The 26,343-nt window shown below is 41.2% G+C and overlaps 1 protein-coding gene across 3 annotated transcripts in view; it reads right to left on the bottom strand.

Moving 5' to 3' along the window:
- Sec15 (exocyst complex component Sec15) overlaps window positions 1-26,343 on the bottom strand; it is a 250,812-nt gene that overhangs the window by 116,561 nt on the left and 107,908 nt on the right. For all 3 annotated transcript variants that reach the window (XM_071683731.1, XM_071683732.1, XM_071683733.1), the window contains exon 8: window positions 18,950-19,048. In XM_071683731.1, coding sequence (XP_071539832.1) covers window positions 18,950-19,048 — 99 coding nt within the window. The remainder of the gene's footprint in view (window positions 1-18,949; window positions 19,049-26,343) is intronic.

Genomic DNA, 26,343 nt, shown 5'->3' on the forward strand with positions numbered 1-26,343 from the left:
TGCGCCCTACACATAATGCCATCTGTGGCTGCCCAGTAAACTAGTCTAGTGGCCACAGTAATTTCAAGTTCCCTCACGTAATTTTGTCCAGACTAAAGGAGGTACCGAACTATTGATTCCCGGAAATTAGGTGGTGTACCTGCTGAAAAAATAACAAAAAAAACTTTCAATAACCACACTTACCAACAGCAGAAGGTCATTCTGGCAAGTGATCCCTCCTTGCGAACGGCAACAACAACCAAGACAGACAATCCATCTCACATGGATGTAAAGAAGTAAATCAACAACTGCAGTCTTACAATATTATACTGCATCAAAACCTCCTCAAACCCAATGCAACTACAAGTGAAAAATGCATACCATGCTTCATAATCATCTGAGTGGTGTACGCATGAAAGTATTTTTATTTTTTTTTTTATTATACTTTGTCGCTGTCTCCCGCGTTTGCGAGGTAGCGCAAGGAAACAGACGAAAGAAATGGCCCAACCCCCCCATACACATGCATATACATACGTCCACGCACGCAAATATACATACCTACACAGCTTTCCATGGTTTAACCCAGACGCCTCACATGCCCTGATTCAATCCACTGACAGCACGTCAACCCCGGTACACCACATCGCTCCAATTCACTCTATTCCTTACCCTCCTTTCACCCTCCTGCATGTTCAGGCCCCGATCACACAAAATCTTTTTCACTCCATCTTTCCACCTCCAATTTGGTCTCCCTCTTCTCCTCGTTCCCTCCACCTCCGACACATATATCCTCTTGGTCAATCTTTTCTCACTCATTCTCTCCATGTGCCCAAACCACTTCAAAACACCCTCTTCTGCTCTCTCAACCACGCTCTTTTTATTTCCACACATCTCTCTTACCCTTACGTTACTCACTCGATCAAACCACCTCACACCACACATTGTCCTCAAACATCTCATTTCCAGCACATCCATCCTCCTGCGCACAACTCTATCCATAGCCCACGCCTCGCAACCATACAACATTGTTGGAACCACTATTCCTTCAAACGTACCCATTTTTGCTTTCCGAGATAATGTTCTCGACTTCCACACATTCTTCAAGGCCCCCAGAATTTTCGCCCCCTCCCCCACCCTATGATCCACTTCCGCTTCCATGGTTCCATCCGCTGCCAGATCCACTCCCAGATATCTAAAACACTTCACTTTCTCCAGTTTTTCTCCATTCAAACTCACCTCCCAATTGACTTGACCCTCAACCCTACTGTACCTAATAACCTTGCTCTTATTCACATTTACTCTTAACTTTCTTCTTCCACACACTTTACCAAACTCAGTCACCAGCTTCTGCAGTTTCTCACATGAATCAGCCACCAGCGCTGTATCATCAGCGAACAACAACTGACTCACTTCCCAAGCTCTCTCATCCCCAACAGACTTCATACTTGCCCCTCTTTCCAAAACTCTTGCATTTACCTCCCTAACAACCCCATCCATAAACAAATTAAACAATCATGGAGACATCACACACCCGTGCCGCAAACCTACATTCACTGAGAACCAATCACTTTCCTCTCTTCCTACACGTACACATGCCTTACATCCTCGATAAAAACTTTTCACTGCTTCTAATAACTTTCCTCCCACACCATATATTCTTAATACCTTCCACAGAGCATCTCTATCAACTCTATCATATGCCTTCTCCAGATCCATAAATGCTACATACAAATCCATTTGCATTTGAAGGTTTGTTGAATGTGTTTGATGATAGAGTGGCAGATATAGGGTGTTTTGGTCGAGGTGGTGTGCAAAGTGAGAGGGTTAGGGAAAGTGATTTGGTAAACAGAGAAGAGGTAGTGAAAGCTTTGCGAAGATGAAAGCCGGCAAGGCAGCAGGTTTGGATGGTATTGCAGTGGAATTTATTAAAAAAGGGGGTGACTGTATTGTTGACTGGTTGGTAAGGTATTTAATGTATGTATGACTCATGGTGAGGTGCCTGAGGATTGGCAGAATGCGTGCATAGTGCCACTGTACAAAGGCAAAGGGGATAAGAGTGAGTGCTCAAATTACAGAGGTATAAGTTTGTTGAGTATTCCTGGTAAATTATATGGGAGGGTATTGATTGAGAGGGTGAAGGCATGTACAGAGCATCAGATTGGGGAAGAGCAGTGTGGTTTCAGAAGTGGTAGAGGATGTGTGGATCAGGTGTTTGCTTTGAAGAATGTATGTGAGAAATACTTAGAAAAGCAAATGGATTTGTAACGCATGAAAGTACCTATCTTTATTGTATGGGGAGAGAATTCTACACTTATGGAGCCCCATCTCTCCAACACTCTTTACTATCATACAGAGTCTTAAAAAGTCTATATATGCTCTAGCATATATCAATCATGACCTAAGTCAATCTGCTCCATTCATCCTCCCCTTATATTATAAAAGTAATTTTACATCCTTATTTACAAGTTTCTTACTCAATTTCAGGTCATGTTCCCTGGTTGCTCCTTACATCACTCAAAGAACTGTTCACTCTCAACTCAGTCAACCTCCTCTAAAGACTTAGTTGCAATCAGGTCCCCTTTCAGCCATCTCTCTTCCATGGTGGGTAAACTTAAAGCCTTCAATCTTTCCCTGCAGCTCAGCTTTCCTAAATCTAGTACCCTCTTTTGTTGCCATCCTATGGTCCTTCTCTATCAGCTCTTTGCGAGTCTTTAGGTCATTCACCAAAAATGAGAAACATACTCCAGTTTGGCCTAATGCAGAATATGAAAAGTCTACACAATATTTCCCTATCCATCTACTGGATTCTTTTTTTTTTTCATACATTTGCCAGCAGACAGTTTCTCTTCTTAACTATTTTCCAGACATGGGACTCTGGTGACAGGATAGGGGCGATGTCTATTCCCAAGACATTCTCATGAACAGAATCCTGAAGCTTATTTTCAACTAGGTAATAATCATGCTGAGGCTATATTTCAGTTTGTGCCATCCTCATTCCCTTACAATGGCTTGGATTGAATTTCACCAACCACAATGCAGACCAAACTTTGGAGTCTTTTTTGACTCCCTTATAAGCTTATGCAATGCCCCCTCACTTTTCACTTACCTCATGACCTTTGCATCATCTACAAACATATTCAGGTAAGATTCCACAACTTCAGGTAGTCATTTCTATCTCTTGAACAGTCTCTATCACACAACTTCCCTAAATTTCTCAATACCATTTTCAATGACGATGTCTTCAGTCATTTTATTTCATTCATCAACCACTTTTATACCGTTAAGTACTTCCTCAAATTTTTTATTAGTTTTTTGCTTAATTTTATGTTATGCCCTCTGGTTGTTCTAGCCCTGGTTACTGTTTACATCATCAACCTGTTTCAAAACTCAAAGAGGTGATCAGGTCACTCCTCACACTTCTCTTTTTCAAGCTGGGAAAATTTAGAGCCTCTAGGCTTTCCATGTAACTCAGCTTTCTTAATTTTAATTCAATTTTCATTACTCTCCTCTGGACCTTCTATAAGTCCTCCTCGTACTTCTTTAAGTGCACTAACAAAACTTGAGAAGCATATTCTAATTCTGACCTAATTTATGATGTGAACTGCTTGCTGAATATTTTCTTATCCATAAACTTGAATGCAATTCTAATTTTGCTGGCAGACAATAGGTCTCCTTAACTATTCTCCTAAGGCAGGACTCTGGCAACAGGGTGGGGACAATGTCTACTTCCAAGTCTTTCTCACACACAGCCTGCAGCTTGTTTCCTTCTAAATGACAATCATACTGAAGCCTTCTTTAGCTGTGACCAATCCTATACTTCTTTACATTTACTTGGGTTAAACTTCATTAACCATATATCAGGTCAACTATGGAATCAGTCGATGTCCCTTTGTAAAGTGATGCAATCCTCTATGATTGTCACTTCCCTCATGACCTTTGCATTATTTGCAAGCATATTCAGGTAGGAATCTACACCTTCTGGCACAACAGCAATTTCACTCAGATTATGAAGAGTAAGTCCCAGAAGAGAAACTTGTAGCACTCCACAAGTGTATAACATTGGTCAGTCCTTGAGTAGCCACCCTCCACAATGAAACTATGAAAAACTGAAGAAAGCTCCTCTGTCCTATGGTATGTGTCCTTGTTTCTCCCCAATGATCCTGGTTTTTAACCAACCTACCAAGTGGTATAGTGTCAAATGCTTTCTGGCAGTCCTGATATGAAAAATCCAGTCTGCCTACCCTTTTTTCTAAGACAGAGCTCACAGTTTCACAGAAATCTAAGAGGTTTGTTACCATGTTAACTTTCACTTAGGTAGTTTCTCCTCTGTACTGTTATCCACTGCTTTCTGATTAACTTTCCCAGTGCCTCACAAACCACACTTATTAGGGAGGCTGGTCTGTACTTCGGCACCTTTTCCCAGTCTCCTTTCTTATAGATGGGTATGACATTGGCCCTTTTACACTCCCTTGGCACTTTGCTTTTATCCATCATCATCTTGAAAAGTATTTCAGAAGGTCTGTTTAGTGCACCTGCAGACATCTTTAGCACATATGGGAAATTTTCGTTAGGATCATGAAACTTGTATGGGTCAAGACCCTTTAATATTACGTTAAAATCTTTTCTAGACATCTCCATGTTTTCTAAAAAGCTACTCTCTACTGCAATTCACTGGTAACTGGGTTATAGTGTTTTCCATTGTGAAAGCACTTTTGAACCTGTTACAGAGTTCCTCAAATATCCATACACCATCCTTTACAATTTTTCCCTCTGAATCCCTCTTCTTTAACAGACAAATTCCTCCTAATGAATCTAAGGATATCTTTGGGTTTTCTCCAGCCTTGTCCCCCAATTTCTTTTACAAAGATTCTTTGTTCCTAGTTTCTTAATCCACTATACTCATTCCTTCCTTTATTACACCTTACCTATATCTTTGTCACTGCACCTCTCAAAGGACCCTTCCTTTTAGACATATCATTATAGCATACTTCATTGCCATTTCCTGTGTCAGAGAGGAAGCGCCAAGAAACATGAAGAACAGCCCATCCACTCATATACAAATATACATAACATATACACATATACATACAGAGACTATTTATTTATTCATTTATTAAACTTTGTCACTGTCTCCCGCGTTAGCAAGGTAGCGCAAGGAAACAGATGAGAGAATGGCCCAACCCACCCACATACACATATATATACGTAAATGCCAACACATGCACATATACATACCTATACATCTCAACTTAGACATATACATACACACAGACATATACATATATTCACATGTACATAATTCATACTGTCTGCCTTTATTCATTCCCGTCGCCACTCCGCCACACATGAAATGACAACACACCCGCCCCCATGTGTCCAAGGTAGCACTAGAAAAACACAAAAAAGGCCACATTCGTTCACACTCAGTCTCTAGCTGTCATATGTAATGCACCGAAACCACAGCTCCCTTTCCACATCCAGGCTCCACAAAACTTCCATGGCTTACCCCAGACACTTCATATACCCTGGTTCAATCCACTGACACCACGTCGACCCCGGTATACCACATCGTTCCAATTCACTCTATTCCTTGCACGCCTTTCACCCTCCCGCATGTTCAGGCCCCAATCACTCAAATCTTTTTCACTCCATCTTTCCACCACCAATTTGGTCTCCCACTTCTCGTTTGCTCCAACTCTGACACATATATCCTCTTTGTCAATCTTTCCTCACTCATTCTTTCCATGTGACCAAACCATTTCAAAACACCCTCTTCTGCTCTCACGCCACACTCGTTTTATTACCACAAATCTCTCTAACCCTTTCATTACTTACTTGGTCAAACCACCTCTCACCACAAACATCTCATTTCCAGCACATCCACCCTCCTCCGCACAACTCTATCTATAGCCCAAGCCTTCCAACCATATAACATTGTCGGAACTACTATTCCTTCAAACATACCAATTTTTGCTATCGGAGATAATGTTCTCGCCTTCCACACATTTTTCATCGCTCCCAGAACTTTCGCCCACCCCCCAACCCTATGACTCACTTCAGTTTCCATGATGCCATCCGCTGCCAAATCCATTCCCAGATACCTAAAACACTTCACTTCCTCCAGTTTTTCTCCATTCAAACTTACCTCAAAATAGACTTGTCCCTCAAGCCTTATCTACCTAATAAACTTGCTCTTATTCATATTTACTCTCAGCTTTCTTCTTTCACACACTTTACCAAACTCAGTCACCATCTTCTGCACTTTCTCATCCGAATCAGCCACCAGCACTGTATCATCAGTGAACAACTACTGACTCACTTCCCAAGCTCTCTCATCCCCAACAGAATGCATGCTTACCCCTCTCTCTAAAATTCTTGCATTCACCTCCCTAACAACACTATCCATAAACACATTAAACAAACCATGGAGACATCATGCACCCCTGCTGCAAACCTATACTCACTGAGAACCAAAAACTTTCCTCCATTCCTACTCATACAAAAGCCTTACATCCTCAATAAAAACTTTTTACTGCTTCTAACAACTTGCCTCCCACACCATATGTTCTTAATACCTTCCACAGAGCATCTCTATCAACTCTATCATATGCCTTCTTCAGATACATAAATGCTACATACAAATCCATTTCCTTCTCTAAGTATTTCTCACATACATTCTTCAAAGCAAACACCTGATCCACACATCCTCTACCACTTCTGAAGCCCAACTGCTCTTCCCCAATCTGATGCTCTGTACATGCCTTCACCCTCTCAATTAATAACCTTCCATATAATTTCCGTGGAATACTCAACAAACTTATTTATTTATTATTTATTATATTTTGTCGCTGTCTCCCGCGTTTGCGAGATAGCGCAAGGAAACAGACGAAAGAAATGGCCCAACCCCCCCCCATACACATGTATATACATACGTCCACACACGCAAGTATACATACCTACACAGCTTTCCATGGTTTACCCCAGACGCTTCACATGCCTTGATTCAATCCACTGACAGCACGTCAACCCCGGTATATCACATCGATCCAATTCACTCTATTCCTTACCCTCCTTTCACCCTCCTGCATGTTCAGGCCCCGATCACACAAAATCTTTTTCACTCCATCTTTCCACCTCCAATTTGGTCTCCCTCTTCTCCTCGTTCCCTCCACCTCCGACACATATATCCTCTTGGTCAATCTTTCCTCACTCATTCTCTCCATGTGCCCAAACCACTTCAAAACACCCTCTTCTGCTCTCTCAACGACGCTCTTTTTATTTCCACACATCTCTCTTAACCTTACGTTACTCACTCGATCAAACCACCTCACACCACACATTGTCCTCAAACATCTCATTTCCAGCACATCCATCCTCCTGCGCACAACTCTATCTATAGCCCATGCCTCGCAACCGTACAACATTGTTGGAACCACTATTCCTTCAAACATACCCATTTTTGCTTTCCGAGATAATGTTCTCGACTTCCACACATTCTTCAAGGCCCCCAGAATTTTCGCCCCCTCCCCCACCCTATGATCCACTTCCGCTTCCATGGTTCCATCCGCTGCCAGATCCACTCCCAGATATCTAAAACACTTCACTTCCTCCAGTTTTTCTCCATTCAAACTCACCTCCCAATTGACTTGACCCTCAACCATACTGTACCTAATAGCCTTGCTCTTATTCACATTTACTCTTAACTTTCTTCTTCCACACACTTTACCAAACTCAGTCACCAGCTTCTGCAGTTTCTCACATGAATCAGCCAGCAGCGCTGTATCATCAGCGAACAACAACTGACTCACTTCCCAAGCTCTCTCATCCCCAACAGACTTCATACTTGCCCCTCTTTCCAAAACTCTTGCATTTACCTCCCTAACAACCCCATCCATAAACAAATTAAACAACCATGGAGACATCACACACCCCTGCCGCAAACCTACATTCACTGAGAACCAATCACTCTCCTCTCTTCCTACACGTACACATGCCTTACATCCTCGATAAAAACTTTTCACTGCTTCTAACAACTTTCCTCCCACACCATATATTCTTAATACCTTCCACAGAGCAATCTCTATCAACTCTATCATATGCCTTCTCCAGATCCATAAATGCTACATACAAATCCATTTGCTTTTCTAAGTATTTCTCACAAACTTATAACTCTGTAATTTGAGCACTTACCTTTATCGCCTTTGCCATTGTACAATGGCACTATGCAAGCATTCCACCAATCCTCAGACACCTCAACATGAGTCATACATACATTAAACAACCATACCAACCAGTCAACAACACAGTCACCCCCTTTTTTAATAAATTCCACAGCAATACCATCCAAACCGCTGCCTTGCCAGCTTTCATCTTCCACAAAGCTCTTACTACCTCTTCTCTGTTTACCAAATCATTCTCCATATCACTCTCACTTTGAACACCACCTCGACCAAAACACCCTATATCTGCCACCCTATCATCAAACACATTCAACAAACCTTCAAAATACTCACTCCATCTCCTTCTCACATCACCACTACTTGTTATCACCTCCCCATTAGCCCCCTTCACTGAAGTTCCCATTTGTTCCCTTGTCTTAAGCACTTTATTTACCTCCTTCCAAAACATTTTTTCATCCTCCCTAAAATTTAATGATACTCTCTCACCCTAACTCTCATTTGCCCTCTCTTTCACCTCTTGCACCTTTCTCTTGACTTCCTGCCTCTTTTTTTTTCATACACCTCCCAGTCATTTGCATTATTTCCCTGCAAAAATTGTCCAAATGCCTCTCTCTTCTCTTTCACTAATAATCTTACTTCTTCATCCCACCACTTACTACCCCTTCTAATCTGCCCACCTCACATGCTTCTCATGCCATAAGCATCTTTTGCGCAAGCAATCACTGCTTCCCTAAATACATCCCATTCCTCCCCCACTCCCCTTATGTCCTTTGTTCTCACCTTTTTCCATTCTGTACTCAGTCTCTCCTGGGACTTCCTCACACAAGTCTCCTTCCCAAGCTCACTTACTCTCACCACTCTCTTCACCCCAACATTCTCTCTTCTTTTCTGAAACCTCTACAGATCTTCACCTTCGCCTCCACAAGATAATGATCAGACATCCCTCCAGTTGCACCTCTCAGCACATTAACATCCAAAACTCTCTCTCTCGTGCACCTATCAATTACTACGTAATCCAATAACGCTCTCTGGCCACTCTCCTACTTACATACATATACTTATGTATATCTCTCTTTTTAAGCAAGGTATTTCCAATCACCTGTCCTTTTTCAGCACACAAATCTACAAGCTCTTCACCATTTCCATTTACAACACTGAACACCCCATGTACACCAATTATTCCCTCAACTGCCACATTACTCACCTTTGCATTCAAATCACCCATCACTATAACCTGGTCTTGTGCATCAAAACTACTAACACACTCACTTAGCCAGTCCCAAAACACTTGCCTCTCATGATAATTCTTCTCATGTCCAGGTGCATATGCACCAATAATCACCCATCTCTCTCCATCCTCTTTCAGTTTTACCCATATCAATCGAGAGTTTACTTTCTTACACTCCATCACATACTCCCACCACTCCTATTTCAGGAGTTGTGCTATTCCTTCCCTTGCTCTTTTCCTCTCACCAACCCCTGACTTTACTCCAAAAACATTCCCAAACCACTCTTCCCCTTTACCCTTGAGCTTCGTTTTACTCGGAGCCAAAACACCCAGTTTCCTTTCCTCAAACATACTACCTATCTCTCCTTTTTTCTCATCTTGGTTACATCCATACAAATTTAGACACCCCAATCTAAGCCTTCGAGGAGGATGAGCACTCTCCGCATGACTCCTTCTGTTTCCCCTTTTAGAAAGTTAAAATACGAGGGGAGGGTTTCTAGCACCCCACTCCCATCCCTTTTAGTTGCCTTCTATGACACGTGAGGAATGCAGTGGAAGTATTCTTTCTCGCCTATCCCAAGGGATATATATATGTGTGGATGTGTAAGTATATACAAGTGTATACGGGTGGGTTGAACCATTCATACTTGCTGCCTTCAATCATTCCTGTCGCCACCCCGCCACACATGGAATGACAACCCTCTCCCCCAGCACGCACACGAGGCAGCACTAGGAAAAGACTACAAAGACCACAGTTGTTCACACTCAGTCTCTAGCTGTCATGTATAATGCACTGAAACCACAGCTCCCTTTCCACATCCAGGTCCCACAAAACTTTCCGTGGTTTACCCCAGATGCTTCACATGTCCTGATTCAATCCATTGACAGCATGTCGACCCGGGTATAGCACATCGTTCCAATTCACTCTATTCCTTCCATGTCTTTCACCCTCCTACATGTTCAGGCCCCGATCACTCAAAATCTTTTTCACTCCATCCTTCCACCTCCAATTTGGTCCCCCACTTCTCCTTGTTCCTCCAATTTGATCCCCCACTTCTCCTTGTTCCCTCCACCTCTGACACATATATCCTCTTTGTCAATCTTTCCTTACTCATTCTCTCCATGTGACCAAACCATTTCAATACACCTGCTTCTGCTCTCTCAACCACACTCTTTCTATTACCACACATCTCTCTTATCCTTTCATTACTTACTCGATCAAACCACGTCACACTACACATTGTCCTCAAACATCTCATTTCCAACACATCCACCCTTCTCTGCACAACCCTATCTATAGCCCATGCCTTGCAACCATATAACATTGTTGGAACCACTATTTCTTCAAACATACCCATTTTTGCTTCCTGAGGTAACGTTCTCGCCTTCCAAACATTTTTCAACAATCCCAGAACTTTCGCCCTCTCCCCAAACCTGTGACTCACTCCCGTTTCCATGGTTCCATCTGCTGCTGAATCCACTCCCAGTTATCTGAAACACTTCACTTCCTCCTGTTTTTCTCCATTCAAACTTACCTCCGAAATGAATTGTCCCTAAAACCTACTGTACCTAATAACCCTGCTCTTACTCACATTTACTCTCAGCTTTCTTCTTTCACACACTTTACCAAACTCACTCACCAGCTTCTGCAGTTTCTCATCCAAATCAGCCACCAGCACTTTATCATCAGCGAACAACAACTGATTCACAACCCAAGCCCTCTCATCCACAACAGACTGCATACTTGCCTCTCTCTCCAAAATTCGCATTCACCCCCCTAACAACCAGATCCATAAACACATTAAACAACCATGGAGATATCACACACCCCTGCTGCAAACCGACATTCACCGAGAACCAATCACTTTCCTCTCTTCTTACTCGTACACATGCCTTACATCCTCGTTAAAAGCTTTTCACTGCTTCAAGCAACTTACCTCCCACATCATATACTCTTAATACATTCCACAGAGCATCTCTATCAACTCTATCATATGCCTTCTCAGATCCATAAATGCTATATACATCCATTTGTTTTTCTAAATATTTCTCACATACATTCTTCAAAGCAAACACCTGATCCACACATCCTCTATCTGTTCTGAGACCACACTGCTCTTCCCCAATCTGATGTTCTATACATGCCTTCACCCTCTCAATTAACACTCCCATATAATTTCCCAGGAATACTCAACAAACTTATACCTCTGTAATTTGAACACTTACCTTTATCCCCTTTGCCTTTGTACAATAGCACTATGTATGCATTCTGCCAATTCTCAGGCACCTCACCATGAGCCATACATACATTAAATATCCTTACCAACCAGTCAACAACACAGTCACCCCATTTTTTGATAAATTCCACTGAAATGCCATCCAAACCTGCTGCCTTGCATACTTTCATCTTCCGCAAAGCTTTTACTACCTCTTCTCTGTTTACTTTGCACAACACCTCGACCAAAACACCCTATATCTGCCACTCTATCATCTAACCCATTCAACAAACCTTCAAAATACTCACTCTATCTCCTTCTCACATCATCACTACTTGCTATCACTTGCCCATTAGCCCCCTTCACCAATGTTCCCATTTGTTCTCCTGTCTTATGCACTTTATTTACCTCCTTCCAAAACATCTTTTTATTCTCCCTAAAATTTAATGATACTCTCTCACCCCAACTCTCATTTGCCCTCTTTTTCACCTCTTGCACCTTTTTCTTGACCTCCAGCCTCTTTCTTTTATGCATCCCCCAGTCATTTGCACTATTTCACAACAAAACTCATCCAAATGCCTCTCTCTTCTCTTTCACTAACAATCTTACTTCTTCATCCCACCACTCACTACCCTTCCTAATCTGCCCACCTCCCACACTTCTCATGCCGCAAGCATCTTTTGTGCAAGCCATCACTACTTCCCTATATACATCCCATTCGTCCCCCACTCCCCTTACGTCCTTTGCTCTCACCTTTTTCCATTCTGCACTCAGTCTCTCCTGGTACTTCCTCACACAAGTCTCCTTCCCAGGCTCACTTACTCTCACCACTCTCTCCACCCAAACATCCTCTCTTCTTTTCTTTAAACTTCTACAAATCTTCACCTTCACCTCCAGAGGAAGTAAGATTAGTAGTGAAAGAGACAGGCATTTGGATACTTTTTGCAGGGAAATATTGCAAATGACTGGGAGATGTATAAAAGAAAGAGGCAGGAGGTCAAGAGAAAGGTGCAAGAGGTGAAAAAGAAGGCAAATGAGAGTTGGGGTGCGAGAGTACCATTAAATTTTACGGAGAATAAAAAGATGTTTTGGAAGGAGGTAAATAAAGTGCGTAAAACAAGAGAACAAATGAGAACATCGGCGAAGGGGGCTAATGGGTAGGTAATAACAGGTAGTGATGTGAGAAGGAGATGGAGTAAGTATTTTTGAAAAACTGCAAAGCTGGTAAGTGAGTTTGGTAAAGTGTGTAAAAGAAGAAAGCGGAGAGTAAATGTGAATAAGAGCAAGGTTCTTAGGAACAGTAGGGTTGAGCGACATGACAACTGGGAGGTAAGTTTGAATGGAGAAAAACTGGAGGAAGTAAAGTGTTTTAGATATCTGGGAGTGGATTTGGCAGCAGATGGAACCATGGAAGCGGAAGTGAGTCACAGGGTGGGGGAGTGGGCGAAAGTTCTGGAAGTGTTGAAAAATGTGTGGAAGGCGAGAACATTATCTCGGAAAGCAAAAATGGGTAAGTTTGAAGGAATAGTGGTTCCAACAATGTTTTATGGTTGCGAGGCGTGAGCTATAGATAGAGTTGTGCGGAGGAGAGTGGATGTGTTGGAAATGAGATGTTTGAGGACAATGTGAGGTGGTTTGATCGAGTGAGTAATGAAAGGGTAAGAGAGATGTGTGGTAATCAAAAGAGTGTGGTTGAGAGAGTAGAAGAGGGTGTTTTGAAATGGTTTGGTCACATGGAGAGAATGAGTGAGGAAAGATTGACAAAGAGGATATATGTGTCAGAGGTGGAGGGAACGAGAAGTGGGAGACCAAATTGAAGGTGGAAAGATGGGGTGAAAAAGATTTTGAGCGATCGGGGCCTGATCATGCAGGACAATGAAAGGTGTGCAAGGAATAGAGTGAACTGGAACGATGTGGTATACCGGGGTTGACGTGTTGTCAATGGATTGAACCAGGGCATGCGAAATGTCTGGGGTAAACCATAGAAAGTTTTGTGGGGCCTGGATGTGGAATGGGAGCTGTGGATTCAGTGCATTATACATGACAGCTAGAGACTGAGTATGAACAAATGTGGCCTTTGTTGTCTTTTCCTAGTGTTACCTCATGCACATGTGGGGGGAGGGGGTTTTCATGTGTGGTGTGGTGACAACAGGAATGAATAAAGGCAGCAAGTCTGAATTATGTACATATGTATATATGTACATGTCTGTGTAAGTATATATGTGTATACGTTGAAATGTATAGGTATGTATATATGTGTGTGTGTGGACGTGTATGTATATAAATGTGTATGTGGGTGGGTTGGGCCATTCTTTCATGTGCTTCCTTGCACTACCTCGTTAACACGGGAGACAGCGACAAAGTATAATAATAAAAAAAACATGCAAACGTACCCCATCCCACAGGAAACAGCATCGCTACCCACTGTTTCAGCAAGGTAGCGTCAGGAAAACAGATAAAAAAAAGGCCACATTCGTTCACATTCAATCTCTGGTCGTCATGTGTATTGCAATGAAACCATAGATTCCTATCCATATCCAGGCCCCACAGACCTTTCCATGGTTTACCCAAGGTGTTTTACACGCCCTGGTTCAGACTAAAAGGGAAGGGAGTGGGTCACTGGAAATCATCCCCTCTCATTCTTAATTTTCCAAAAGAAGGAACAGAGAAGGGGTCTAACACAGGAAATGGCGAATAGTATGAAAAAAAATATTATTCCTATTTTTTAAATTATCTTTAATTCTACCATATTTTGTGAACTTTTCCCTAGATTTAAGGAAAGACATAACCATGTTCCTTCTCCTTCACTGCAAATTTCACAGAACCTTTCACCACTTTGCCTTGTTTCTTGACTACTGAACTCAATGTCATAATCTATATTACCAGTGAAATTTTTGAGGTTTATGTAGTTTCCATGACTATACTTCCTCTTCAAGTCCTGTCTCATCATTGCTCTTGTAATTTCCTCATTCACCAAGTAATCTAACTTTGTAACACATAATCACTTTCTCCAACTGGTGTATCATATGCAATATTTTCAATATCCATACCAGTGTGTATGAAGATATGATCTGGTAATGATGGTATATCAGTCTCTCTCTTCCTAGTATGTTCATTGATGTACTGGTATAGGAAATTTTCCTGCATACACTAACAAGTCATGTCTCCATGATTTCTTGTCATGTGAATCCAAAATCTTTCAATCACTCTTTATAAATAAAATCCCTCACTGTCCATACTTTAACTTCTCCAAGAAGTTCATGTTTTACTGCTTCATGTACCATCCAGAGTATTCCTTTGTTTTTTGTTAATGCATACTTGTTTTGGATTGTTAAAGCTCCTAAGAGATTATATGGTATCAACATTACTATGAACTTCTTTCCTAAGCTTACCCATCTGATTACATATCATCTTAATACACCATTTACATCTATTTCCTGCAACGTGAAGTCATATCTTATTGGGAGAGCCAACCCTCCTTCACTAGAATGCTAATATGCATCAGCAGGAAGTCAGTGATAGCTTAAAACACTGCTAAGCAGAATTTCACTTTCTTGTCAAGTTAAACTTTCTTTTTACCAGACAACCAAGTAATGGGCCAATCAGACCTCCTGTTGTCTGTCTTTCTCACGTAAACTCATGTAAACACAACCACCAAAAAACTTGCACAAACTACAGTGAAGCAGACTAGCTGGCATTCACACATTAAATGAACACAAAAACTCCAAAACTTCAAAATACATGCTTTATCATTCCAATATCATGATATCCCACACTTCATCAGCATCGCCAACTAAGTCTGCAAAAAACACATAACACAAAGGCATTGAAACAAACATAACCCACAATTCTCCCTACATAGCACAAACATCATAATGCAAAGAAACCAGCTCATACACAACAACTCACTATCGAAAAGCAAATCCTCATTGTACATAACACCATTACAAAATTAGTTACAGAAAAAATCCAAACTGGAGGATTTGTGTTTTAAACTTTCATGCAGAAACGCGTGATGCCCATTTTTTGATGCCTTTCCAAAACATACAGGGATCACTCTATCTATTCATATTTCTGATACCCATTCCCTCTATGAACTCTCATCAAGGGGTGGCCAAGGATAAAGAGTCTCCACTTATCCCTGTCCTTACATGCCTCCCTTGCATACACTATTCCATGCATTCTTCCACCATTCCTCTCCCTCCAGTATTCTTCCACTCTATTTCCCTATGTCACTGGTGGCCTTCCTCTCATGCCAACCCCTTTCATTGTAATATCGTACACTTTCCCTATAAACTCCCCATCTTGCATTCTTTCTAAATGCCCAAACTACTACAATGTATTGTTTCACCCACTATACCAGTCCACAACATATAGAGATCATTATCAATATTCTTCAAAATTCTCTCCTGGGAAACATGATTATGTAGTTTTGTAAATCCATATATCTATTCATGAAGTATTCTAATAAAGTCATTAAACCAGATATGGTTTCCTTTATTGTGATTTCAGGTATTCTGGAAAAAGAAGAATGTAAACATAATTCCTCCTTAAGTTATTGGTTCTGCTCCAGAAATGAGCAACTCTCACGGAAACAATGTTAACCAGAGTTAAATCTTACGGGGAAGTTAGAGGTTACGCTCTTCATCATTTGGTAACTCCTTCTGATACCAACCACTTTCACTTACACCTCATAAAGCACTTCCAGTAACATTAAAGTACTTCTGAAACACTTTATTAGACTAATTACACATAAACAACATAAAGGTTAGCTGTTCTTAAAACACAAAAACCATAGCTAGCAGTTTCGTTGGACTAAGTGTAACTGACCATCACAGTCACTATATACTGCATTTGCATTCTAGGCTAACACCCATTATCATAAAGAAAGAACACTGCAGTGTTACTGCATTAGCATTATTAAATAGAGTGGGCAACTGCTCTACAGTAGATACCATAAGCCCAATTTCTGATGGTAAGTACTACCTTAGTGGACACGTTTCCATTTATGTATGGCCATCCGAGGCATTATCTACTTGTAGCACTTCTCGCTAATACTTTGAACATTCATATACTAAAAAGAGGAGTCATGCACATGAAAATGCTTTTATTCATTTATATTATGCTCAGAAACATTTCTGCTGATATCAGGAAGTTTGCTACCATAAATGTTTGCCATCAACAATGCAAAATACTGACAACTCCTTTATGAAAGAATGCTTTTGGATGTATACAAAAGACTTAACTCTGATTATATCTGAAAATTACATAGTTACTAAAAAATCTAATTTTTTCTATATCATTACAGAAATGCAGTAATTACACATAATCCCTGTTAATTCTTTTGTCACCCACCCAAATGCATTCTTCGTTACAAAAGTTGACAGTAGATGATGTTAAAATCAAAACATTTCAGAAGCTTACCATCCTAGTCACAACTGAAATGTTATTACACATTATTATGTAAATAAAATAATTTTTTTTTTTTTTTTTTCCCAAAAGAAGGAACAGAGAAGAGGTCCAGGTGAGGATATTCCCTCAAAGGCCCAGTCCTCTGTTCTTAACGCTACCTCGCTATCGCGGGAAATAGCGAATAGCATAAAAAAAAAAAAAAAAAAAAAAAAAAAAAAAAATAATTCTAACATAAAACACCTTCTTTCTACACATAAATGTGCAGAACATTAGCAAGAAGTGCTATAGCATTTAAGACTCAGTTTATTACTACAAATGATGAAACTGTAAAATATTGCTGAGACTAATACACCTTCAAACTCACCAATCACATCACAATGAAACTGTCCCTCAACCCTGCTAAACATAATAATCTTGCTTTTATTGACATTTGCTCTTGACTTCCTCCTTTCTTATGCTCTCCCAAATTCAGTCACTCGAATCTGCTACCAGTGCTGTATTATCAGTGAACAACAATTGACTCACTTGCCATACCCTCTCAACCCCTACATACTGCATACTCGCCCTCATCTCCATAAGTCTCGCATTAACCTCCCACAACACCCCACCCATAAACAAATCAAACAACCATGGTGACATCACACAACCTTCACTTGAAACCAATCACTTTCTTCTCTTTGTATGTGCAAACATGCCTTACATCCTTGGTAAAAAACTTCTCACTCTTTCTAGCATCTTTCCTCTCACACCATATATTCTTAAGACCTTCCACAAGGCATCTCTATCAACCCTATCATATGCCTTCTCCAGATCCATACATGCAACATACAACCATGGTGACATCACACAACCTTCACTTGAAACCAATCACTTTCTTCTCTTTGTATGTGCAAACATGCCTTACATCCTTGGTAAAAAACTTCTCACTCTTTCTAGCATCTTTCCTCTCACACCATATATTCTTAAGACCTTCCACAAGGCATCTCTATCAACCCTATCATATGCCTTCTCCAGATCCATACATGCAACATACAAATTGAACTGTTTCCTTAAGTATGTCTCACTCGCATTCTTTAAAGTAAACACCTGATCCACATATCATCTACCACTTTTGAAACACACTGCTCCTACCCAATCTGATGTTCTATACCTGCCTTACCCTCTCAATCACTATCCTCCCATACAGTTTACCAGGAACACTCAACAAGCTTATATCTCTGTAGTCTGAACACTCACCTTTATCCCCCTTACCTTTATACAATGGCATTATGCATGCATTCTGCCAATCCTCAGGTACTTCAACATGATTGATATATACAATGAAAATCCATTCTCACCAATCAACAAAAACGAGTCATTCCCTTTCTTAATAAACTCAACTGCAATACCATCCAGACTGGCCATATTGCCACATTTCACTGTATGTAAAGCTTTCACCAAGTCTTCTCTCTTCACCTAGCCACTCTCCATGACTTTCATTTCACATACCACCCCAAACCAATCATCCTATGTCAGCCATCCTATTATTAAATACATTCAACAGTCCTTCAAAATACTAACTCCACTTCTTCCTCACTTCACCACTACCTGTTAACTCACTCCCTTTTGCCCCCTTTACCGATGTTTCTGTCTGTTCTCTTGTTTTTCGTATAATTTCTCTGAATGCTGTACACCAAAAATTTTCAATGTTGCTGTGACTACTTATAAGGGCAAGACTATAAACATTTCATGACAATTTTTCTATTTTGAATGTTTTCAGCAATAGTTTTTTCAATTTGGTCTACAATGTACAAATGAAACACTATTAAATCATGGAATGTTAAGCAAGGATCTGCTGTATTATGTCTACATTGGTTTCCAAAAGCATTTCAAATTCATGTATGATGAGAAATGAAAATCTGCCTCCACAAAATACAATCTAAACCAATTCTTACCTGTAACGTATGGGCAAACAGCATTATAAGATTCTTGATGTTGAGCATGAGAAACGTATCAGTGCAGTATGATGAATGGTTACGGATGTTGTTAACAACCTGAAACAAGAGACTTATTAATGGAACATATGTAAATCAGATGATGATGGGTTCTTTTTCATTTAGGTTTTAGAGGTCACTAGTGATTTTAAATATATTACATCATAAATGCCACTGATGAGCTGGTTATCAAAAGAAAAACACTTTAACCATTTCTACTTCTAGCACTGAGTTCCCATTTCTACATAACGTCCCACATGTTGTCTCCTACAACTTGGAAAAAAGTGAGTTGAAGATATCAAAAACTGTTTCTTGGGTGATGAAGTATTAGCTGTGAGAATCTCTAAGGTCCCTAGGGATGAGAAACATTAAACCCCTTGCCTTCCAGTGAGGTAAATGCCTCTCAACCTATGCAGCAGTCACAGCCTACAGTTTGGTTTGGGTCCCCCACTCGATGATAACATCATTGTCCCATTGGCCGCCACACTCACTGCATTAGCTGCCATGCTGGCTGTGCTTGCTGCTTAAGAAATCTTGGAACACAAACATCATCCAGATGTCTGTTTCAACTGATTTAGAGACAAGTTTTTTGAAAGAAAGGAGATGGTAGATCAGAAGACAGCAACCCAAAAATAATTTTAATTCCTCATAATTCATCCTTCTTTCCAGTGCCTGTTTTTCCCGTGGGCTTTGAGAGTATACCAACATGAGATGGAGGGTTAGAGAAATATTTCTTAATCAAGAGGACACTAGAGCAAGAAAATTTTTTCTAAAGGTCATCCTGGAGCTCATTAGGAACCCTGCCTCAAGATCATATGCCCAATGCCACACAAGGTTATTCCTCAAGGTCTAAAATAGGTTACCATTTAATGAAAGTGTCTGAAGGACGCTTGAGCCCTCTTGTGTTATAATTCCTCCACGGAAAAGTTCCTAAAAAGGCCAGAGTGGATGCAAACTTCCTAACATCACAGGCTCTTAACACCCCCATGCACCATTATGCAAATGTCACATAATTTCTAGTCTCATCTAATGTCAACTTGATGTGCATGTCACTTCATCAAAAGAAAAAATAAATCATCTAAAATCGAGGAATTCTGATTGACACATGAAATTTTGGCAAATCATTCCTAGAAGCCTGCTCTCTCAAGGTAATCCAGCTCTATTACAATATACAGTAACCCTACACAATCCACATCATGAGTGTAACAACTGCTCCCCAGAAGCCACACCAGAAGGTACTGTGCATCAGCCCTTTAGAAACTTTCTTTGGCCTTTCTCACACACTCAAACTCAATTGTGTTGTAATTTTCAGATGTAAAAGTGTGTGTATTCAAAAGCATTTATATAGTGTTTACTAGCGCATCCTATATTTCACTAACTCAAATTTGTAACCAGTCATTTGTGAGTAAACTGTTGTAGTGTCTTACAATAAATGCTCTCTGTGCACTTGAAAAATGACTCATCTCTTAGTAGAAGTGATGTGAAGTGCTGTTACAGAAATGTGTTGTTATATTTCAGAATATTCAGTCTCGTTTAACATAACCCATCATATTTGGTCAACCCTGTTATAATGCCCTGCTACATGTGTGCATTTGACCAGCTTTTGGTCATTGCTTTAGGTGATGACTAACTTGGTGATGCCTAAGTACAGTGTATGAAAATGATGACCTTGAATCTGATGGCAGTGACTGCATGCCTAAGTCCATTTTCCAGATTCTCCGCACAGGGGAATGGGGATGGTGGAGGGCATACAAGCAGCGCCCTGCTACCTCTTCTCCCCAGCCAGGGCCAAGTGTTCCAGCAATTACAACAGGTGCAATCACCTATTCCTCCCCACACCATCACCACTGCCCACCCTACTGCACCCTGTGACACTCATTCAAGCATCTAACATCACAATGAAAGGCAAGATTGTTATAATATACAGTTTTGTATCAGTATAATACTACAAAGATTATACAGTTGCATACTTTCTTTCTTCACATGTGATGTCCTCATGGTTGTTCAATTTGTCTATGGATGGGAAGTTGAGGGAGGTAAATGCTAAAGTCTTGAAGAGAGGGGCGAGTCTGCTGTCTGGGGGGATGACTAGGCATGGGAAGTGAACCTGTTGTTGTTAGCTGATGATACAGCACTGGTGGCAGATTCAGTTGAGAAACTGCAAATGTTAGTGACAGTTTGGAAGTGTGTGTGAGTGTAGGAAGTTAACAGAAAATATGAATTAAAGCAAGGTTATTTAGGGTTTGTAGGGTTGAGGGGCAGGTTAGTTGGGGTGTGATTTTCAATGAAGAATAACTGGAGGAAGTGAAGTGTTTTAGATATCTGCGAGTGGACATAGCAGTGAATGGAACCATGGAAGTGAGTCACAGAGTAGGTGACGGTTCTAGAAGCACTGACAAAGGTGTAAAAAGAGAGAATCTTAATTGGGAGGGCAAAAATGGTTGAGCAAAAATGGTCAAGTATGAAGGTATGGTAGTCTCAACAATATTATATGATGTGAGGAGTGGGCTACAGATAAGGCTGTGCAGAGAAAGGTGGATGTCTTGAAAATGAAAAGGTGGATAATTTGTGGTGTGAGGTGGTTTGATTAAGTAAAGAAAAATTAAGAGAGATGTGTGGTATTAAAGGACTATGGTTGAGACAGCTGAAGAGTGTGTGCTGAAATGGTTTGGACATATTTAGATAATATGTGAGGATAGGTTGACAAAGAGGTAGTAAAAGTTTTGTGGAATATGAAAGCTGGCAAAGCAGTGGGTTTGGATTGTATTGCAGTGGAATTTATTAAAAAAAAAAAGGGGGTGACAGTATTGTTGACTGGTTGGTGAGGTTATTCAATGTATGTATGACACATGGTGAGGTGCCTGAGGATTGGCGGAATGTTTGCATAGTGCCATTGTACAAAGGCAAAGGGGATAAAAGTGAGTGCTCAAATTACAGAGGTATATAAGTTTGTTGAGTATTCCTGGGAAATCATATGGGAGGGTATTGATTGAGACGGTGAAGGCATGTACAGAGCATCAGATTGGGGAAGAGCAGTGTGGTTTCAGAAGTAGTAGAGGATGTGTGGATCAGGTGTTTGCTTTGACAAATGTATGTGAGAAATACTTAGAAAAGCAAATAGATTTGTATGTAGCATTTATGGATCTGGAGAAGGCATATGATAGAGTTGATAGAGATGCTCTGTGGAAGGTATTAAGAATATATGGTGTGGGAAGCAAGTTGTTAGAAGCAGTGAAAAGTTTTATCAAGGATGTAAGGCATGTGTACGTATAGGATGAGAGGAAAGTGATTGGTTCTCAGTGAATGCTGGTTTGTGGCAGGGGTGTGTGATGTCTCCATGGTTGTTTAATTTGTTTATGGATGGGGTTATTAGGGAGGTGAATGCAAGAGTTTTGGAAAGAGGGGCAAGTATGCCGTCTGTTGTGGATGAGAGAACTTGGGAAGTGAGTCAGTTGTTGTTCGCTGATGATACAGCGCTGGTGGCTGATTCGTGGGAAAAAGTGCAGAAGCTGGTGACTGAGTTTGGTTAAGTGTGTGAAAGAAGAAAGCTGAGAGTAAGTCTGAATACGAGCAAGGATATTAGGTACAGTAGGGTTGAGGGACAAGTCAATTGGGAGGTAAGTTTGAATGGAGAAAGACTGGAGGAAGTGAAGCGTTTTAGATATCTGGGAGTGGATTTGGCAGAGGATGGAACCACGAAAGCGGAAGTGAATCATAGGGTGGGGGAGAGGGCGAAAATTCTAGGAACGTGGAAAAATGTGTGGAAGTTGAGAATGTTATCTTGGAAAGCAAAAATAGGTATGTTTGAAGGAATAGTGATTCCAACAATGTTATATGGTTGCGAGGCATGGGCTATAGATGGAGTTGTACGGAGGAGAGTGGATGTGCTGGAAATGAGATGTTTGAAAACAGTATGTGGTGTGAGGTGGTTTGATCGAGTAAGTAATGAAAGGGTAAGAGAGATGTTTGGTAATAAAAAGAGTGTGGTTGAGAGAGCAGAAGAGGGTGTTTTGAAATGGTATAGTCACATGGAGAGAATGAGTGAGGAAAGATTGACCAAGAGGATATATGTGTCAGAGGTGGAGGGAACGAGAAGTGGGAGACCAAATTGGAGGTGGAAAGATGGAGTGAAAAAGATTTTGAGTGATCAGGGCCTAAACATGCAGGAGGGTGAAAGGCGTGCAAGGAATAGGGTGAATTGGAATGATGTGGTATACCGGGGTCAACGTACTGTCAATGGAATGAACCAGGGTATGTGAAGCGTCTGGGGTAAACCATGGAATGTTTTGTAGGGCCTGGATGTGGAAAGGGAGCTGTGGTTTCGGTGCATTATACATGACAGGTAAAGGCTGAGTGTGAATGAATGTGGCCTTTGTTGTGTTTTCCTAGCGCTACCTCACGCACATGTGGAGGGAGAGGTTTGTCATTTCATGTGTGGCGGGGTGGTGACGGGAATGAATAAGGGCAGACAGTATGAATTACGTATATGTGAATATATGTATATGTCTGTGTGTGTGTGTGTGTATATATATATTTCTTTCTTTTCTTTCAAACTATTCGCCATTTCCCACATTAGCGAGGTAGCGTTAAGAACAGAGGACTGGGCCTTTGAGGGAATATCCTCACCTGGCCCCCTTCTCTGTTCCTTCTTTTGGAAAATTAAAAAAAAAGGAGAGGGAAGAGCAGTGTGGTTTCAGAAGTGGTAGAGGATGTGTGGATCAGGTGTTTGCTTTGAAGAATGTATGTGAGAAATACTTAGAAAAGCAAATGGATTTGTATGTAGCATTTATGGATCTGGAGAAGGCATATGATAGAGTTGATAGAGATGCTCTGTGGAAGGTATTAAGAACATATGGTGTGGGAGGCAAGTTGTTAGAAGCAGTGAAAAGTTTTTTCGAGGATGTAAGGCATGTGTATGTGTAGGAAGAGAGGAAAGTGATTGGTTCTCAGTGAATGTAGGTTTGCGGCAGGGGTGTGTGATGTCTCCATGGTTGTTTAATTTGTTTATGGATGGGGTTGTTAGGGAGGTGAATGCAAGAGTTTTGGAAAGAGGGGCAAGTATGAAGTCTGTTGGGGATGAGAGAGCTTGGGAAGTGAGTCAGTTGTTGTTCGCTGATGATACAGCGCTGGTGGCTGATTCATGTGAGAAACTGCAGAAGCTGGTGACTGAGTTTGGTAAAGTGTGTGAAAGAAGAAAGTTAAGAGTAAATGTGAATAAGAGCAAGGTTATTAGGTACAGTAGGGTTGAGGGTCAAGTCAATTGGGAGGTGAGTTTGAATGGAGAAAAACTGGAGGAAGTGAAGTGTTTTAGATATCTGGGAGTGGATCTGGCAGCGGATGGAACCATGGAAGCGGAAGTGGATCATAGGGTGGGGGAGGGGGCGAAAATTCTGGGAGCCTTGAAGAATGTGTGGAAGTCGAGAACATTATCTCGGAAAGCAAAAATGTGTATGTTTGAAGGAATAGTGGTTCCAACAATATTGTATGGCTGCGAGGCTAGGCTATGGATAGAGTGGTGCGCAGGAGGATGGATGTGCTGGAAATGAGATGTTTGAGGACAATGTGTGGTGTGAGGTGGTTTGATCGAGTAAGTAATGTAAGGGTTAGAGAGATGTGTGGAAATAAAAAGAGCGTGGTTGAGAGAGCAGAAGAGGGTGTTTTGAAATGGTTTGGGCACATGGAGAGAATGAGTGAGGAAAGATTGACCAAGAGGATATATGTGTCGGAGGTGGAGGGAACGAGGAGAAGAGGGAGACCAAATTGGAGGTGGAAAGATGGAGTGAAAAAGATTTTGTGTGATCGGGGCCTGAACATGCAGGAGGGTGAAAGGAGGGCAAGGAATAGAGTGAATTGGAGCGATGTGGTATACCGGGGTTGACGTGCTGTCAGTGGATTGAATCAGGGCATGTGAAGCGTCTGGGGTGAACCATGGAAAGCTGTGTAGGTGTGTATATTTGCGTGTGTGGACGTATGTATATACATGTGTATGGGGGGGGGGGGTTGGGCCATTTCTTTCGTCTGTTTCCTTGCGCTACCTCGCAAACGCGGGAGACAGCGACAAAGTATAATAAAAAAATAAAAATATATATATATATATGTATACGCTGAGATGTATAGGTATGTATATGTGCGTGTATGATGTGTGTGTATATATATGTGTATGTGGGTGGGTTGGGCCATATTTTCGTCTATTTCCTTGCGCTACCTCACTAACCCGGGAGACAGCAACAAAGTATAATGAATAAATAAATAAATACATACATATACACACACATACATACATACACATGTACATATACTTGCTTGCCTTCATCCATTCCTGGCACTACCCTGACCCACAGGAAGCAGCATTGCTACCCCCTGCTTCAGCGAGGTAGCGCCAGGAAAACATATAAAAAAAGGCCACATTCGTTCATACTCAAGTCTCTAGCTGTCATGTGTAATGCACCAAAACCACAGCTCCTTATCCACATCCAGGCCTCACAAACCTTTCCATGGTTTACCCTCGACGTTTCACAAGCCCTGATTCAGTCCACTGACAGCACATCGACCCAGGTATATCACATCATTCCAATTCACTCTATTCCTTGCATGCCTCTTACCCTCCTGTATGTTCAGGCCCCGACTGCTCAAAATCTTATTCACTCCATTCTTCCACCTCCTTCCACTTCCCTCAAACATATCCATTTTTGCTCTCTGATATAACATTCTCTCTTTCCACACACTTCATTGCTCCCAGAACCTTTACCCCCTCCCCTACCCTGTGACTCACTTCCGCTTCTATGGTTCTATTTGCTGCTAAGTCCACTCCCAGATATCTAAAACACTTCACTTCCTCCAATTTTTCTCCATTCAAACTTACATCCCAATCAACTTAAATAGTGATTCCAACAAAGTTATATGGTTGGTTGCAAGACACGGGCTATAGATAGGGTTGAGCGGAGGAGGGTGGATGTGTTGGAAATGAAATGTTTGAGGACAATATGTTATGTGAGGTGGTTTGACTAAGTAATGAAAGGGTAAGAGAGATGTGTGGTCATAAAAAGAATGTGGTTGAGAAAACAGAAGAGGGTGTGTTGAAACAGTCAGGACACATGGAGGGAATGAGTGAGAAAAGATTGACAAAGAGGATATATGTGTCAGAGGTAGAGGGAAAAAGGAGAAGCGGGAGACCAAATTGGAGGTGGAGGGATGGAGTGAAAATGATTTTGAGCGATTGGGCCCTGAACATACAGGAGGGTGAAAGGTGTGCAAGGAACAGAGTGAACTGGAATGATGTGGTATACCAGGGTCTACATCTTGTCAGTGGATTGAACCAGGGAAGGGGAAGTGTCTGGGGTAAACCATGGAAAGTT

This window comes from Panulirus ornatus, chromosome 37 (genome assembly GCF_036320965.1).
Source record: "Panulirus ornatus isolate Po-2019 chromosome 37, ASM3632096v1, whole genome shotgun sequence".
Lineage (NCBI taxonomy): Eukaryota > Metazoa > Arthropoda > Malacostraca > Decapoda > Palinuridae > Panulirus > Panulirus ornatus.